Here is a 17,500-nt window from a genome sequence, read left to right as displayed (position 1 = left end):
TATTCTACTGCCCCAACACAGTATCTACCGCAAAACGGTCAAATATAGATATCAGCTAGTCGACTAAATGCCAGGAAATTCCAAACCCTCTATCAACAAACAAGAAGATACATTTTAGATTGCACTTTAAAACATGGCCAGGCATAGGCACAGATGTAATTTTTTTTTTTTAACATCAACAAATTCCAGAAGTGAGGAACCCTCACTGAGAATGCCCTCAGCTTCACCCTTGAACACACAGAAGCATTCATGCTGAGTGCAGAGACTGTACGTTGCACACTAGCTGAAACTTCTGACCGACAGTTACGGATAACCCCAGATATGTGTATACTATGGAGAGACCCATCTCTGCAAGCAAAGGACATACTGCTGTACTGGCTAAGAGGCTATGTTTTTGAACTCTAATTCATCAAAAAGAACATGGTTTCTGGTGTAGACCAGCTCCATTTGCCCCCATCAAAAGCTACTGTATTAACTGATTTCAGTTTAAGAAAAAGCTCGTTTATGATTCAGACATCTTGCTCATCTGAAGACATTTGCTCACTTATCAGATTATCACAAAGGCATATAGTTGTACAGATATCTTTGTACATGTTAGTAATCAGTTTGTAATACAGATAGCATCAAATTCTCTAATGAGTTGAAACTGCGCAACTGAAGGAAAAAATATGCCTATGTTATTCTATTCAAGCATGCAAATAGGTATAAAGGAATTGATACTTGTCAAGCAGGTATGTTTGTATCTGAATATGAAGAAGCAAAATATCACTAGCACGTTAAGCTAATTTCCTTTGGTGCTTTCCACCAGCAGGGGCAGGGCAAGAAACCTACTTCAGGACTGCAAAGTCAATATACTGTTACTTCATTACATCATTAATTACTATTACATCATGGTAACTTTCTCTCGGAAAAGAACCTGAGCTCAGAGCTATTTATCTATTTTTATATCCCTTCAATGTCTTTATTTCATTTTTAGCAGCCAAGAACAACTTTGTGGCTAAAGAAGAACAAATCCGTTTCAAAGACTGTGCCGAAGCTTTCAAATCAGGACTTACAACCAGTGGAATCTACACCTTAACAGTTCCTAATAGTGCAGAAGAAAAAAAGGTAGCGTGTTCCCCAAAGTCTGCAACTCTAATTTATCTAGCAAATAAGATATTTTAAATCCAAATTGGGTAACCAGTCTTTTAAACTAATATTTTCTTCATGTTTGCTAATGGCAGCTTATCACTCGTCCATGTGGAAATTATTTCAGCTGAATTACTTGGTTTGAACTCTGTGGGGAAAAAAACACTTCAAGTGAAATCTTGGGCCCACTGAAGTCAATTGGAGTTTTACCATTGACTTCAGCGGGGCCAGGATTTCACCCCTCATTTCCACATGAACAGTACAGAACTAAACTAATGCTACTGATACCGTAAGGTTCTGCCTCAACATATCTCTGTTACATACACAACACAACAGCTCTGCATATGTGCAACAGCTCACATGCCACAGCATAACTGCCTGGGAAAAAGTAAAAGGCCTGGTCTACACTAACCTTTATTCTCTGGAAACAAAACACAAAACCCCCCAAAAAAGTACCATTGATAACACGGGTGGGACTACACAGGAGGTAACAAAGGAATGCTAGTGTAGACAAACTACAGTAGAACCTCAGAGTTATGGACGCCTTGGGAATGGAGGTTGTCCATAACTCCAAAATGGTCCATAACTCTGAACAAGACATTACGGACTTCAGCCAGGGTGGACCAAGGGGAAGTTGGGGCTGCAGCCTCAGGGATTGGGGGGAGGTCAGGGCGCAGTTAGGGCTTCTGACCCTAGGGGTCCACCAGGGCTCCCAGTGGGGGCTCATGGCTTCTGCCCCCTGGGAGCATCAGGGCTCTGGGCTTTAGACCCACAGCTCCATTCCCAGCTTCAGCTGGGTAGTGGGGGCACTGGATATGGGGTCTTTTAGTTACGGGGGGAGTGCTGGGGCTTGACAAAGCCCTGGCTGGGATGATTTAATTGGGGACTGGTCCTGCTTTGAGCAGGGGGTTGGACGAGATGACCTCCTGAGGTCCCTTTCAACACTGATATTCTATGATTCCCGTCATAGCTAAAGCCATGAGCCCCGGAATGCACCGTGGGGCTGAAACTGGGAGTGGAGCCACAGGGCTCAAGCCCTGATCCCGGATGCGCTCCCCCTCCCCCGCTGAAACTGGGAACAGATCCACAGGGCTGAAGCCACGAGCCCCAGCGCTCCGCCCAGTTTAAAGCCGTGAGCGCCGGTGCTCCCAAGGGTCAGAAGTCCTGAGCCCCCACATCCGCCCAGAGCTCTGACTCCCACCCGCCTGCAGCTGCAGCCCCAACCCCCCAGTGGCTGAAGCCCCGAGGCAGTAGTGTGTGTGGGTGTGTGTGTGCGTGCGCATGTATGCGTGCTGAGGCCTGATTGAGAACTTCTGGTTTCACAGGGTGTCTGGTAGACACTGGAGTGAACTCTGGTGTTCGTATCTTTGAGGTTCTACTGTCCTGATGTTTTACTTCCACTAACTGTGCTGCAACAGTTAAAATCACTGTATGTATCAGCACACTGCTGTATTTAACACATTACCGGGCTAGCTGCCTCTTCAAATGTACCCTGACTGAACAAGGACAGCAGGACAGTATAAGCAACTTAAGTTCCCTGTAAGCTGTGCGGCCACCATGCAGTCACTCAAGGAACCTGCCCAGGGACATGCTGCAGCTGGGGTGTCCCTCCTCCGGCCCCCACCTAACCCAGCCCCCAACCTGCCACGGGAGAGGTGCCCCTCCCCTGGGCCCATCTCAGCCTGCAGCCTGGACCTGCCACAGCCCAACTCTGGAGCAGCCCAGACCCAGGTGCGGCCGGGGTAGCGCTCCCCCGGCCCAGACCTCATAGGCTCATAGATATTAAGGTCAGAAGGGACCATTATGATCATCTAGTCTGACCTCCTGCACAATGCAGACCTGCTGGGATCAGGGGAGGGGCGCCTATCCTGCAGTCTCAGCTCCACAAGCCCCCCCCCAGCAGTGGGGAGAGGCTCCTCTTCCCCCACAAGCCCAGGTGCTGCTGAGGGGAGACAGCGCTGAGGGGAGTCCTCTCTCCACCCCCCGTAGCCCCAGAGCACCCTCCTGCACTCCAAACCCCACCCCAGAGCCTGCACTCCCAGCCGGAGCCCTCACCCCCTGCACCCAACCCTCTGCCCAAGCCCTGAGCCCTTCATTCCTGGCCCCACCCCAGAGCCCACACCCCCAGCTAGAGCCCTCACACCCCTGCACTCCAATTCTCTGTCCCAGCCTTGAGTCCCCTCCCACTCTCCAAACCCCTCGGCCCCACCCCCACATGAATTTTTATATGAAGATATTGGTGCACATAAAATTCATTCCGCACATGGGTGGGAAAAATGAGAGGGAACACTGTAAGCAACTGGAGCATTCTTGCTGTAAATACCTCCTCAGTTTAGCAGCACCTGCCAGTTCACCAACAGGATTCTCCAGCACAATCTTAGGACCATAAATCCTTTGCCAATAAAGGAAAGCCCAATAAACCATTGATGCTCATCAGTGGTTGAGGGTGAGGTGGGGCATGGGAAAGGAGGAAAGGTAGGCCTTGCAGTCTTTGTCCCTTTACACAGACCACAGTTCCCTCCAGCCCAGCCCTCTCATATGGAGAAAGGCCTAGCAGTTAAGCCATTTTGGCAGTCTACCTTACTCTAAGAAACTGCATGTGGGAGAGTAAATGTAAGTGGTGGCAGAATGCTGTAGGCAGGCAGAAGCTGCCCAACATGGGTGAACACACTCACTGGGGCTCAGCCAGCCCAGCTATGCAGTCAGTGAGACCTTATCTACATAAGAAAATTGCACTGGTTTAACTAAAAGATATGACTTTAAACTGAGGCTATGTCTACACTACAAAGAGATGTTTTCTTAATTCAGATTAGCTAACTCGTGAGCTAATTTGGGTTAAAATAGCAGTGAAGACATTGCAACACCCCTTAAATTTGAGATGCTAACCAGAGTTAAAAGTTGAGTTGCCAAATTAGCTCATGCAAGTTAAGAACACACCTTTTTGTAGTGTAGACATACTGTTAGTTAAATTGGTGCAAACCCCTGTATGGATACATTTATTTTGGTTTAAACCAGGTTTATTTCAGTTTATTTTAAATAGTTTAGGAATCTGGGGTTTTGCACCACCTTAATTTAAATCAGTTTCCAAAATCAATTTTAAATCAGTGTAACTTCGCCATGTAGACAAGGCCTAAGGGAGGAGTTCTACGATGGCTCTAAGGATAGCTGGCAGGACTGGCAGAGAAGAAGCTATGTGGGCTCTGCAGCTTGCATACAGTTCTGGCAAGAACCACCAGTGCAAGCAGGTCTAGAGGTGTAGCAGTATGGTGGAAAAAGCCTACAAAACCTGAGCAAAATGCAACTGTGTGAAACGTTGGACACTTGAGAGAAGTACCAGAGTCAGTTAAGGCCACTGTCAGAAGACAGGATACTGGGCTAGATGGACCTTTGGTCTGACCCAGTAGGGCCATTCTTATGTTCTTATAAGGACAACAGAATTAGGAAGACAGATAATGCCTGGATGCAGAGCCAAAGAAAACCTACAAAACAAAACAAAACAAAAATTCAATGAGCATCCACAGGAGTGATGCTGGATTAATGCATATTTTTGTGTTTTGAGTTTCCAAGGCAATGTTAGGAGTTAGTGTGGTGTGCTCTTAAGTCCATTTTTGGCAAATATTTAGACAATGGCAATGGCTGTGTGTTAAACGATTGCACTAATTACTTCAACACTCCTTCTCAAATCTCCCTCAGCCTCTGGATGGAACTTGGCAGCTTTACATATTTTATAGCCTCATCTGATTTTTATACACCCACAATTTAATAGTGTCTTGGAAGAAAACCATCATGGTCAACTGGTGGACAAACTGACAATTTGAAAGCATTTGACTGATAGCACAAGTTTAAATTTTCAGACTTGTTGCAACAGCACAATGAGTGCTTTAGGATTTAATCTTGCTGCCATATATTTACAAAGAGAAAAAATATCTAATGAATTCTCATAGCTTTTTTCCTGTGGCGCATATGGAACTTACAAAAAGATTATCAGAAAAATTGTACAAAATAAAAGATTAAAAAAGGGGATTTTGGAGACACTAATATGTGAATTGATATATCTGTCTTACAAGGAAAATTATGTAACATGAGATTCCACTACTGTAATGAAATGAGGGGTAGGTTGGCGTGTTTGAGATACCTAAAAGCAATGGAAGTTTGCATTCACAACTCCAAATGTTAGAAGAGATGCAAACCACTGAATATGTAAGCACTGGACTACAGCAGTCAAACATTACAGTAAAATTATGGAGGCTCTATGAACAGCTGTTGTGGTCCCACTTTTTGGCCTTTGGTCTTGACTCCACCTTCAAATATAATATATGGGATCATGACTATGTAGCTTGTAAAAACAGAAGTTAATGTGCCTGTTAACAGTACAAGAGAAAACTGATTTATGACTATTAGAGAGTTTAATAACATGGCTTAAATTCAAAAACATTTTAAGTAACTTTTGTATTGTTTCCAGTATAAGTATTCATAGCATGATTCACCTATTTCTTTAAAAAAACAAACTTCTGAAATTGTGTGTAAAAATAGTCAAAATATATCATCCTTCTGATTAATTACAATCAAACTCTTTAGAATGCAAAATATACCTGACTGTAAAATATTTGTAGGGCTCATATTTGAATATTTAGTTTTGCAATAAATGTCTAAACAGAAAGACCTAAGATACTCTGAAGATTCTGAGAATGGGGTAATTAGCTATGTTAAAAATGAAAAATAAATTCACCTTGTGTACTGCAGATGGGGAAAAAAGAAGACATTAAGGGAACAGAAAATACATTTTTGTTATTTTTAGGGTATCAAATTAAATTTTATTTTACACTACCCCTACATTTTCAGTCAGAGTCAGTTTTGTATTGACAATGCATAAAATGAAGTGTCAAGAGAAGTGGTGTGTGTATATATATATATATATATATATATTCTAGATAATCAACATGGTAACACAATTTTCTACTGTTTATGATGTGGATTGCCATACAGACCAGGAAACAGAATGACTTCTTTTTATTTGCCAAAGTGCTGCACTACTGTTTATGTTTTCATCTGTTCCTCTTATACTACCTTCTGACCTCCCATTGCTTATAAACAATTTCTGTGTAAACCTATGTTACTGCATTATCAGTAGATTTCATCATAACACAGAATTAAATAAGTGTAGTATAGAGCGAGGTGGGAAATGGTTTTCCTGACAGGAATTTTTTTTGAGATTTTGAAAATGTTCTCATTCTTCATTGGCATAAAACTCCTGGGACCTGTTGAAGTTTTAAGTTACTCCATTTTATACTCAGTGTTGCCAAACATCCAAAAATTGAGAGTCAAGTCCCCCAAAACAATAACATTGGTTTAAAAATCATGAGACTAAAAAAATGGTATCCTTGCATTTGCCTTCTGGTGTTTGAACCTTTAGAAGTCACATTTTCAAGTTTTTCCCCACAGCCATGAAGACTGGAAACTTTTTTTTTTTTTTTTTTTTTTTTAAGAAAAGGAAACCTGAGATTCTCAACTAATTGCATGCATCAATGTATCTGAAAACAATCTAATATTGTGCAATGAAGTTGTGAGAGTGGCAACATTATATGATTTGAAGAGTCACGTCACTTACAATTTATGAATTTAAATAGTCCTTGTTGTCTTATTTTGGTGCTGTGGCAAGTATATCCAGAATCTCTCCTTTTCCCTGAATGGGAAACTTTGTTCAGTATTTGACATATGTTAGTGTTTTGTACATGTAGGAAACACTTAAATGGTTGATGTTTAGTTTATCATTTCATCATAACCTGTTAGGCAAGGTACAGAGTTTAACTCAAATTGCATATCATCCAATAGTATCAATTTTTAGGGCTGGATCCTTAAAAAGATTTACACACATGCTCAACTTTACACATTGAGTAGTCCCATTGACTTCTCACAATGCATGAAGTTAGGCTCTTTGGGACAAGGACCTTCATACAGCACCTCATACAATATGGCCCTGATCCTCAGTCCACTAATGTCACCATAATACAAATAACTAATAATCAAGTTTTGTTTCCACATAGTGCCACAGCTGCTAGGTCCTTGAGCCATCAAGCAGTTTGTTCACAAAATACATCAAATAGGTACACACGTGCATGCGCACCCATGCCCAGTTTGCTGTAATCTGAGAGGTTAATATCTTTATTTGTGTGTGGCATCTGTCTGAAGACGCCTGCTGCGTGTCTAAACCTGATATCTGTTTTTCCTGATTCCAACCAACATTACAGTAGAACCTCAGAGTTACGGACGCCTCGGAAATGGAGGTAACTCTGAACAAGACTTTACGGACTTCAGCCCCCCGGAGGGGTGGGGGAGAGCGTTTGAGGCTTCAGCCATGAGTGTGGGGGGGTAGGTGTTAGGGCATCTGACCCTCAGGATCACCAGGGCTTTAGACTGGGGGGCACTAGGGCTCTGGGCTTCAGCCTCATGGCTCTGCGCCCAGTTTCAGCCTTACAAGAGGCGCCGGGACTTAGGGCTTCAGCCCTGCATCTCCATTCCTGGTTCTGCCCCGCAGGGGGGGAGGGTGGGCGCCAGGGCTTGGGGTGGCTTCACGGTTCCGCTCCCAGTTTCAGCCGGGGGGGGGAGAAGGGGGAGCACCAGAGCACAGGTGCTTTAGCTATGGGGGAAGCACTGGGCTGAAACCGGTGCTTCCCGCATAGCTGAAGCCCCAGTGGCCCCCACAGGGCTGAAGCTGGGAAAGGAGCTGTGGAGCTGAAGCCCTGTGCCCCTGAGAATCAGAAGCCCTGACACACCCAACCACCGATCCCCCCCTTCACCCTGCAACTGCAGCCCTAACCTCCCTGCGCCAAAAGCCCCAAGGCAGTTAAACATTTGCCTCTTTTTTTTTTTGGCCTCCGCTATTTCCAGTTCCAGAGGGTGTCTGGTTGACTGGTAAGTCCGTAACTCTGGCATTCGTATCTTTGAGGTTTTAAAGTCCAGGGGAGTTGTACCTGAGTAAAGCGTGCTAAAGAAAGTCCTATATACTGATATGTTTTCATTTTAATGTAATCCTTTTAAAGGAATTTTGATCCAATTATATACACCACCAATTAGCCATCTCTCATTTTTCAATTTTCACATAAATTACTAAATGAAAAGAAATCCATGTCCTTGGAAGCAAACTTTCACACAGTAAATCTACTGTGTTTATTTTAAACTAAGCAGTTGCCCCTGTGTCTTCCCCTTACTCACATGGCCCATCTCTTTCCTTATGCTTTTAAGATTTTTTTTTAAAATCAAGCTATCTTTGTCTGTAATCTCTAAAAATTTTGATAACTCCTTCTAAAATATCTTATTCCCTTCAATTTAGTTTCTTTAACTTAACCTTTCCTTCTCTTTACTCTTCATCTTTATTTTTCTACTTTGTTATTCTCCAACCTGAAGGACTGATCTTTAAAACACAAAATTATTGAAATATATATTTAAATTACTATCTTTAAAATAAATATTACATTTAGCAGATATAGATAGGAGCCTGCATCAGTCAGGTAGTTAGTAACAGGATATTAAATTTCACCTCGAGGGCACTGATCTTGAAGTCAAAGGGGTTTACTCACATGAGTAAAGTTGAGTACATGAGTGTTTACAGGTTGGGGGCCTAGGTTGCCAATCAAGATTGTAAGTAAAAAAAGTTTATCACTGTTTGAAGGCCATTTAGTATTCTGCGTGTGATTCTGCTCCAGTCCATCTCCCTGTGGAGAGGTCTGTAAAGTAACAACATGCAAAATGGATTTCAGAGTCCATACACTGAAATCTCAGGTAGATAGCTACCTTCTCACCCCTTAAAACTGGTATCTTCAGAATAGTAGGTGAGGTACACTGGCACATTCACATTACCTTGCAATACCTTTTCTGCCAATAAAATTGACTTTGAACTCCATGGCTATAAAAGTGGCACCTTTCAAAAGAACATAATACACATTAAAAACCCAACTGATTCAGAAATCTTTGATGTGGAAATATTCATCCTGCCTTTGTTTTAAGATTATATTTATAAAATCAGTACTTCTAAGAAAATCTATTAAATAAGACTAACTCCCCCCCGTCCCCGGAACCACTTCATGTGTTCATTCCTATTAGTTTTGAGGATTTTATTTTTTGTACTTCTGTAGCCACTACAGCGTGCAAGGTACTTTCCAAAGAAAAGTGAAAACTCAGTCTTTAGCCCTAAGATTGTAAAATCTAAAAAAGAAGTATACACTCTTACTGCTCTGGGGGTAGATGAATATTTGCTAGAACATATAAATATTTTAGGGAAGACATCTGCAGAATTTAAGTAAATTATTCTATTTTATGTGATGTAAAATCCCACGGTTTGAGAACATTGTAAGCTTATTAGAACTATTTGTTTATCCTATTTTAAGGAATTTATAACTTGAAAACAAACTCCAGTGGAACTGAAGTTTAGCCCAAGCTCTCAGGCGATAAGGAAATTGTAAAATTAGGTCCATCTAAATTAATATCCTGCCTCTGTCATTGGCTATACTTGATGGTTCAGAGGAAGGTGAACAAATTCTTTATAATGTACCAGGTAAATTATACAATGCTTTACATACAGGTACAAATTCTTCCTGACCCCTTCAATGATTAACGCAGTTTGATGAATAAGCCTTGATGACTCTGCCATATCAACATCTTAACTTGGGTAGCTGCTTAATAAACTTATTTACACCCGTTTTAAAATCCAGCCATGGTATTTGTCTCGATTGCCTCTCATGGTAATGAATTTTACCTAGGCATTACCGATTACATAAATCAACTTTTACTGATTTTAAATTTGATCCATTTTTACCATACCTTTCATCATTTTTAATGCTCCAACTTTTCCTTTTCAAAATAAATAATCCTAGTCTTTACTACATCTTATATGCATGCTGTACCAAATCATTAACTATAAAATAGAAGTGAATCAAAAACAACAGGTATAGGGTATAACAGAACTGCTCAACTGAATGTAACCTTATTTACCAATAATGTTAAATAGTAAGGTTGCTGCCTTCAATTTAATAGCCACCAAATTTGTCCCTAGTCCAACTCATTTTCTTCCTCTCTTTAGCCTTCCCAACAAGTTTCAATAGCATGACACAAGACTATCCTAACTTAAACACACACCCCAAGTACAACCTATCACTAGTATCTTCTCTACTTTGGATATCCTACATCCTAAGATCAATTGATAAAACCTCTTTCCTGTATTTCATATTAACACTCTTAGAGCTTCCTCCTTGGAAAGTGGTACAATGAACCAGTACACATTTCCCTGATTACTTTATAATTAGGCATAGTCATACACACTTGCTGTGCCCATATACTTAAGGGGACATACTTGTCATCCCAAGATGACCTTCACATTATTGCCACATACAAAGGCTGCAAGAGAACTCAAGGATGAAATCATGGCTCCACTGATGTTAATGGACGTTTTGCCATTGACTTCAATTAACCAGGATTTCAGGAACTCAATACAAAGGATTAAAAAAAAAATATAATTCACAGCTTTGATAGGAGGACATAGAAATTGAGCTAGAGGACAATGTGAAATAGGGAGACAGCTTAAAGGTCATGCGTAGACATGATTTTGGGGGATGTAAGTGTATCTTGTAACAGTTAATGATAACTTTAGGAGGGAGAATATATAAGAGGTCTCTTGGGGGGGCGGGGGGAGGAGTCGGAGCATAACTATGAAGGAAAATTCTTGTTATCAGGTGGTAGATGATATTCAGTGGTCTACAGGTTTTTTCCCCCTAAATCCAGTCTGGGGGCAGTACATAAAAATATATTCCATTGAAGTATACTGTTTTGACTTATGGGTATGATGATCGATCCATTGCTTTAAGTGGGAATGAACAACTTTATTTGATGTTAGACCATATGACACCCGGAGTTAAATGGAAGAAAGAGGGTAGAGATTAAATCAACAAAACATTGGTGATAATGCTTCCTTGCCGACTAAGTTGGGTTCAATAGAAATGCTTCAATTCTTTTGATGAAATGTCTGGCATAAGGACTAAAAGATAGCTTATCTTAACATTAATAAAAATATATTTAAACCTTTTCAAACAAGTGTTTAAAAAATCCAGATATTTTTAACCCTTCAGAGTTGGAAGCATATTGTAAAGATTCAGACCTTCACTGCATAGGTAGCAGGGAATACAGTCTTTAATAATACCAAATGAAACAGGCTGGAATCTTAGTGCTAGCCCATAGAGATTTCAGCATTGGGAGGTAGATGATCATAGGGGGAAATCAAACAAACAATTACAATACATACTGGATGGGGACCACATCCTAAATAAATCTTTCCTGAACCCCCTCTTCTGGCTTTTAAAACACCTCCCAACCTCACCAAGATCATCATCAGAAGTAAGCTCCCCCATCATCATCAGAAGTAAGCTCCCCCAGATCAGAACACAACAACTCAAAGCAGTGCCAGATCCTGCCAGAACAGGTGCAAAACCTGCAGACATATCTCCCCTGCTAAGATGACCAATACCCGCCACACAACATGTCTTTCAAGACCCATGGGTTCTACACATGCCTATCATAACATGTGGTGTACCTCATCCAGTGCACTGAAGGCCCCAATTACAACTATGTGGGTGAAATGAGACAATCACTACGCTCTCAAATGAACTTGAACAGAAAAACAATAAAAGACAAAAACACCATATCACCTGTGGTTGAACCATATCTGACCTCTGAATCCTCAAAGAAAACCTGCACAACATTTTCAAAATACAAGCCTGGAGCTTAAATTCACAGCTTTGTTAGACACTAAAAATCATGGATTAGAAATCACTGGATTTGTGGTTTTATTATAGCAATCTAATCCATTAACTCCCACTTTTTTTGTCCGCTGACTGTAGAAGTCTTAACCAGCCACTTGATCTTGAATGATCTCTTACAATGTGTCAATTCTTATGCTAAACAGTCTGTCCCACCCTGTATTTAGCTGTGACACTCTGAACACATTTCCCAGACCTGAAGAAGAGTTCTGTGTAGCTCAGAAGCTTGTCTAGTCTCTTTCACCAACAGAGGTTGGTCCAATAAAAGATATTACCTCACCCATCTTGCCTCTCTAATATCCTGGGATCAACATGGCTACAATAACACTGCAAACTACATTTGAAGTTGACACTGTCCCTTTAATACTTTATATTAGTTGTCTTTAGGACTTCATTTACATTCTGCAAAATTAAAGGAAAGGTTCTCAATGAACTAGCCATTAGCTTACATTATGCAAAACGTAAACTAGTGGCTGAATGTCCTTGAGTCACATGTCACACAGCACCACTTTTTTTTTTTCTTTTTAACCAACCAGTGTAATTTTAATACAGGCAGAATAAGAAAAGGGATCTTTAATGATCCTAAGTAGTCCAAACCTCCGTTTTATGTCTCCGGCAGAATGTCTTTCTAGCATCTCTTTGTAAGATTACAAATTGACTCACCAAACCACTTCCTCTAGCTCAGATTTCCCTTAGAGGGTTCCCATCTAAGTATTAACTAGACCTAACATTGCTTAGCTGATGAAATCTCAGCCCAAAGAGGATTGGCTGCAGGCATTTTTCATGACGTGTGGCTACTTTATCCAGTGGAAACACAGTTCACCTTCCCACAGAACTAGGAAGCTTGGGTCTAATTTAATATATACATCGTTCACATTTAAAGAGTTGCAATTAAGCCTACAACACACAGCTCATATTGAGCATCAATTTATATGTTCACATTAAAACTAACATAGAACAATTATTCCATGTTTAAGCTACAGTAGTATAAATGGTATATCCAAGAAAGTATGAAGCCTCAGTCATATATTATAAGGTAAATTAGATTAAAAGGTCTGAAAAACAAAACACTACTGTAGTTAATGGACCAAAATTGCCACTGGCAAATGTGAATCTAACTCCACCAAATTAAATATGGCCTAATATTTCTAAAACTGAAGTGATCTAATTTTTATCACTTCTTTAAACCAGAATGTATGTTACATGAATTAGTTTCTATCAGTGTTTTCACACTGGTAAAGCTGCTCCAAAGATTTTCTATAACAAGAAACAGGAAAGGACAGAACACTAAAAGGTAGTTCACAGAGACCCTTAAACTGTAACAGGCAGTTCTTTGCATGTAATACTTTAATGACCAAGTCACAGTAAGTTTACTAAGCTTTAGGAGATAATATAATGTACTGTAATATTACATATAATATTGTACATATGATAGTAACAATTAGCTCTGATATAGCACTTTTCATTAGCCAATGGCAAAATGCTTTACAAAAAGAGGGGAGTATTGTCTCCATTTTACAGACAGGGAAATTGAGGCACACAGGAGGCGAGTCACCCAGCAGGTCAGTGGCAGAGACAGGAATACCACTCAGACAAATTACTCTATCACATAGCTCATTCTTATGTAACAAATGAAAAAATTAACACACTCTTGACTAGTTAAGAGCATGGTGCAGACCCATCCAAATTTCTAGTGTATGACTGCAAATGTTGTTGTATTTATACTCAGACATTGGTAACAATCCCTATGTTGAAATAATACTTATATCTAAAAACAATATTAAAGTGAAGGTTAGCTCAAGTGAACATCTTGAGAGATTCTCAAGGCTTTGTGATAACTTTTGAGAAAAGTCACAAATACTGGCTTAACTTTGTTTTATGTTTTTAATATACAACTTAGCTTAGAGCAATATTATTAAACCACTAGTTTAGCCGCAGCTTTTGAAGTCAGTCTTTCATCCCATTATTGCAGAAACTGATGGAATTAATTATATGTTCTGCATTGTGCAAGGCATTTTAAAAATCTAAATTGTTTTAAAATCAATGTGTCCTTTTAACTAAAATATATATTTTTTCTGAGAAACCATAAAAATAAAACAAATATTTTGTTTGAGAGTTGCTTAAACAATTTTTGCACAAAAGCAATTCCTTACAAGCCGGTTTATAAATTGAAGCAAACAAGACTTCCAAATAGAAATTCTTACTTACATGTAAGTGCAATAAATGATGTAAAAAAGCAAAGTCATAAAATGAGCATGTGCACAGTGGTGGCCATTAAAAAGTACTTGCATACACTTAGAATAGGAAATATATGTACTTACAGTATCTTGCACAACAAAGTGTTTAATATTTAGTAAATATTGACATTTTAAAATAATCCATGTAAACATATATTTGTATAAATTAGGTGCAATGCAAAGTCAACTTGTGGAACTTGTTGCCATGGGATGTTATGAAGGCCAAAACTATAACTGGGTTCAAAAGAGAATTAGATAAGATCATGGAGTTTTCTCCCACTGTTAGCACACTAGTACATATTTCTTGTAAAAATGGTATTTTGACAGTCCCCTGCACCTACGCAGGCCCCCAATGACTTCAGCTGGTGTCCAGCCATGTGGGGTAAATTAAAGAGTTGAAGTCTTTTTTTTGCTATTTTTAGCCCTGTAGTGCAAGCCCTGTGACACCAAGCCAGGCTCTGAGACTTGCTGCTGTCGGTCTTTTTTTTTTTTTTTTTTTTTTTTGCAGTGTAGACATTCCCAATGAGGATTCCATATTCTGGGGCCCCATGCAGCTGCAGATTTGGCAGTATTGTCTTAACTGGCTCTGCCTACTGTACACTTACAGCAATAACTATAGCTAAGGCACATCAGGGAAGGATTTAATTCTGATGCACCAAACTACTACAACATAAAACCAATATACAGTAAGTACAGTATTTCAGAAACATTCAATATCATTTCAATATCATTAATTACAATTTTAATTAGAATACAAGCTATTCAAAACAGCTCCGCTTCATAGGTGTTAGCAAACCTGGCATGCTCTGCTAGGCAAACAAAAGACAACCGTAGTTTTAATGTATACTGTGCTATATAAAATATATATGCAATATGTGTCAATTGACATGTGAGTACCTGCATTTATGCAATTACACACTCTTCTTATTGACAGACATACTGTGATATGGAAAGCAGTGGAGGGGGGTGGACAGTTATTCAGCAGCGTAAAGATGGCAGTGTGGACTTTCACCGGACATGGAAAGAGTACAAGATGGTAAGAGCCACACTCTTTTGAAGCTTTAAATCTAATTTATTATTTTTCTGATAATCTCTGAAATCTACACAGACAATCACAAAAGAATATTAATCAGTTACTTAAAGTTGTATTGCCTAAACAGGTTCTAAAGTTGCATTTTAGTTCTTAAATGAAAAATTGTGCTTTCATTTGGGAAATGTCAGAGTAATATAAACTGTTTGCCTAAGCAGAGACTTGCAAGTGTGATGTTTGTTTTTACAAAGAAATATAGCATTTTTTCCCCTAAGTCAGCTATTTCATGTTGCGTCCACATCTTTAATTTTCATTAAGTTATTTATATTTGTGTTTCTATTGGCAAATATTCCCCCGACCTAATAAGTCTAATAGTGATACATTTTGTTTAAAGTTCCTAAATTGGTCCCTGCTGAAATCCAAAATTTCAAATACCAAAGACCTAGGATCCTCATATTTGTAGTACACTTTTTGTGTTGACAAAGCAATTACATTTAAAAATTGATGAACTGATTATTTCAAAATCAAAGAAAAACAAATTAAAGTTATTTAAATATACAACTTGGATTACAGGGATTTGGTGATCCTGCTGGGGAGTACTGGCTGGGAAATGAGTTAGTTTCTCAACTGACTAATCAGAAACGCTATGTTCTTAAAATACACCTGAAAGACTGGGAAGGAAATGAGGCATATTCATTGTATGAACATTTCTATCTAGCAAGTGAAGAACTAAAGTACAGGTAAGCAAACAAAGCACTGAATTGAAAAAACAGTCAGCCAGTTATTAATTCCTGTAAATTGTTCAGCTACGTAACTTTCTTTTTATATTAATTACAAAGCAGTTGCTCTGAATGCATTTAAAGTATGTCTGCTACTAATTTTCACCTATAGCCTACATAATCTTAGTAGATTTTTAAAAAAATAGAACAGTATATACCTTTCACCAGTATACAGTAGGTAAATACTACCTTCAGGCCCCTCCTTCCCCTTATAGGTTGCCCAACACACAATATACCTGATATTGCGTGTGTAGGGGGAGAACCCAACAAGCCCAGAATTGGATGTTGGCACATAGCTCTCAGGGGGCCGTGAAGGGGTGGCCTCCTGCATGCATTTGTTCTATTCAGGAGATGAAGAGGCAGAAGTAGGCAAATCAGGAATTACATCTAGTGACAGTCCCCACAATCTACACCCATAGACATGCACACTGCAACCACAAGGTTGCAGTAGCAGCTGCAGAGCAGACCCACAATCTGCCAAAGTAGGGTTGATTTGTTCTCTTATTTTTGAGAATCAATGCAGCTCCCAGTTGAGTTACTCAAGCTGAATGGTGGGTCCTCGGTTTATCCAAATGGCAAGGGTTTAATTTCTAGTTTCATTGTTCCTCTTATTTTAATAAAACTTTATACCTAGCAGAGTGTTCTCGTAACTTTAGCCTGTATATATTCTGTCCACAGTTACACTTACCCATATGTTAAAAAAGGAAGTCTTCAGGGGGATCTTTAAAATTCTATTCTTGAATGGAATTAAATGGTCTTGTCTTTAGGGCAAAAGAAGTTACCAGACTAAGGTCAGGAACTACTTTAAAAAAAGAAAGAAAGGAGTCACTGAAGCCATGATTCCTGTGGATAAATAAGGTCCTGGGAGCTGGATGACAAAGGGGATTGGTAATGCGATAAGGAGCCTTTCACTTTGGGAAACATTGCTTTAGGCGAACTATCTAGAAAAGAGTTGAGACCCATGAGAGGGAGTAGCATGAGGAGGTTTACCGTTCTTTGAGAACCACTGGACAGAATAGCATGAGGAGGCTTATAGTACTGCTGTCCACGCTTTGTCCAGTAGACGAGTTAGGAGACTACAAGGAAGGTCAATTTGACACATTTCATGATACTCAAATTCATATATTTCTAAATGAAAACCTTTATAAAATACAATTTTGCACCCAAAAACTAATCTGTATCCAAGCAGCTCAGAAACCATTAATCAACGAGCTCATTTTTTTCATCAAGGAAAATAAAATTAGAATAGAAAACTTTCGCTATCAAGAGATTACCAAAGGTAAATTGAAATATACTTTGACTTCACCTCAACTCCCATATACAAAGCAGTCCAAAACTGAAAGTTTCTTACCTGTAATTGGAGTTATTCTAGATGGCTCTACATAGTCACAATTACAGTGTACCGTGCCACCTTGTGGTACTTTGTGGTAGAACCTCCTCTAGCAGTGTCAGCTAGAGCTCTCATGCTCCCACCATTTCCCTCAGGATCACTGATGTTCTGTGGGCGAGGCTATGTAGGAG

General features: G+C 39.7%; 2 protein-coding genes across 7 annotated transcripts in view; one reads left to right on the top strand and one right to left on the bottom strand.

Moving 5' to 3' along the window:
• MCPH1 (microcephalin 1) overlaps window positions 1-17,500 on the bottom strand; it is a 231,741-nt gene that overhangs the window by 94,113 nt on the left and 120,128 nt on the right. The window lies entirely within an intron of this gene.
• Window positions 1-17,500, top strand: part of ANGPT2 (angiopoietin 2) — a 71,974-nt gene that overhangs the window by 40,513 nt on the left and 13,961 nt on the right. The window contains exons 5-7 of one of the 2 annotated variants that reach the window (XM_048845303.2): window positions 980-1,107; window positions 15,105-15,206; window positions 15,774-15,940. In XM_048845303.2, the coding sequence (XP_048701260.1) occupies window positions 980-1,107; window positions 15,105-15,206; window positions 15,774-15,940 (397 nt within the window). Of the gene's footprint in view, window positions 1-976; window positions 1,108-15,104; window positions 15,207-15,773; window positions 15,941-17,500 lie in introns of both variants that reach the window. The other variant, XM_048845302.2, reaches the window with a different exon arrangement.

Source organism: Caretta caretta, chromosome 3, assembly GCF_965140235.1.
Source record: "Caretta caretta isolate rCarCar2 chromosome 3, rCarCar1.hap1, whole genome shotgun sequence".
Classification (NCBI taxonomy): Eukaryota; Metazoa; Chordata; order Testudines; family Cheloniidae; genus Caretta; species Caretta caretta.
The sequence above is the reverse complement of the archived record's forward strand: the minus strand, read 5'-3'. Positions and strand labels throughout refer to the sequence as shown.